This window comes from Heterodontus francisci, chromosome 3 (genome assembly GCF_036365525.1).
Source record: "Heterodontus francisci isolate sHetFra1 chromosome 3, sHetFra1.hap1, whole genome shotgun sequence".
Classification (NCBI taxonomy): Eukaryota; Metazoa; Chordata; class Chondrichthyes; order Heterodontiformes; family Heterodontidae; genus Heterodontus; species Heterodontus francisci.
This window is the reverse complement of record NC_090373.1, coordinates 192,572,147-192,573,421: the sequence shown is the minus strand read 5'-3', so window position 1 is coordinate 192,573,421 and position 1,275 is coordinate 192,572,147. Positions and strand designations below refer to the sequence as shown.

At 49.9% G+C, this 1,275-nt stretch overlaps 1 protein-coding gene across 1 annotated transcript in view; it reads right to left on the bottom strand.

The window, feature by feature from the left end:
- The window catches only part of LOC137367174 (calpain-14-like), a 105,148-nt gene extending 104,734 nt beyond the window's left edge, over positions 1-414 (bottom strand). The window contains exon 1 of the mRNA XM_068028610.1: positions 347-414. Within this exon, the coding sequence (XP_067884711.1) occupies positions 347-414 (68 nt within the window). The remainder of the gene's footprint in view (positions 1-346) is intronic.
- Positions 415-1,275: the final 861 nt, after the last annotated feature.

Genomic DNA, 1,275 nt, shown 5'->3' with positions numbered 1-1,275 from the left:
AATGGCCTTCCCGTCCCGCTGCCAATTGAGGCACTTCAGCGGACAATTAATGCCCAATTAAGGGCCTCATCGGACTGCCGCCAGAATTAGCCCAGGGGCAGAGGGGCCTGTTGCTGCACGGGGAGAATGCTGAGAAAACCCATGCGGATTGCTTGCCGGCTCCCGGAGGGGTTGGGAGCCCTCGTTAAAAGGCATTTAGTATCTGAGCGAGGGTCCCAGCGTCGGGAGGGGGGGGGGTCAGTGAGGCCCGCTGACAGCCATCTCCCTGCCTTTGTTGCTGACCCCCCCATGTCACCCCCCTGACCCGCAACCCCCATGCCATGAATCCCCTCCTGCTGAGACTTACCTGTGGCCTGGTTGCAAGGCCTTGGGCGAGTGGTCTATTGGCAGCAGCCACCCCCTCCACATTGGCATTGTTCAGTTAAAGAGCTGCTTGCCTCTGATTGGCTGGCAGCTCTCAGAAGGCGGGACCTTCACCGCCGGGGTCCTTGATCCTGGCAAAGGCCTTGGCAGGTACTGCATAAGCAATCCCAAAACCTTTAACCTCTCCTCAGGACTCTGCTACCTTTAGCTTGCTGCTGGTTACATGAACCTGAGATGAGCTGATTTAGCTCAAAGAGGAAAGCAGACTTTTCAGCCTGCACAGTTTGCAGTACTATGGGTGGTGCTGTTACAAGATAATTAAGATGACAAAGCTATTACTTATTTTAGTTTAGTTATCCAGAGAGATGACAAAAGAACCAGAGGCGACATGAGGAAATTGTTTCATTGCGTGACCTGGAAGGCACTGCCTGAACAGCTATTGGAAGTAGATTCAACAAAAACTTTCAAAAGGGAATTGTACAAATGAAGGGGAAAAATTTGCAGAGCTATTGGGACTAACTGGATAGCTCTTTCAAAGAGCAGACACAGGCACAGACACAGACAGGGTGGGCCAAATGGCCTCCTTCTTTGCTATAGTTTCTATGATTCTATTTTATAACTGCAACCTCTCTGTGACCTCCTGTCTTTGCTCTGCCTAAGATCACTCTTCCAGAAAGAGTTATCAGTGCCATTATAACATCATGCTCTTAAATAGTTCCAGGCATCCAGTCCATGTGTTGACGAATCTTTGTAGGTCTGCCTTCAGTCTTAAAGTTGCTTTTCAGCAAGTTGAACCTGCATCCTTTTTGTCCCACTGATACCTCAAAATAGGGCTGCTGTTCTACCTTTCCCAGTCTACCAAGGTGAGAGTTATACCTGTGGGTAGAAGATTCACCTCACTGTCTGGAAGCT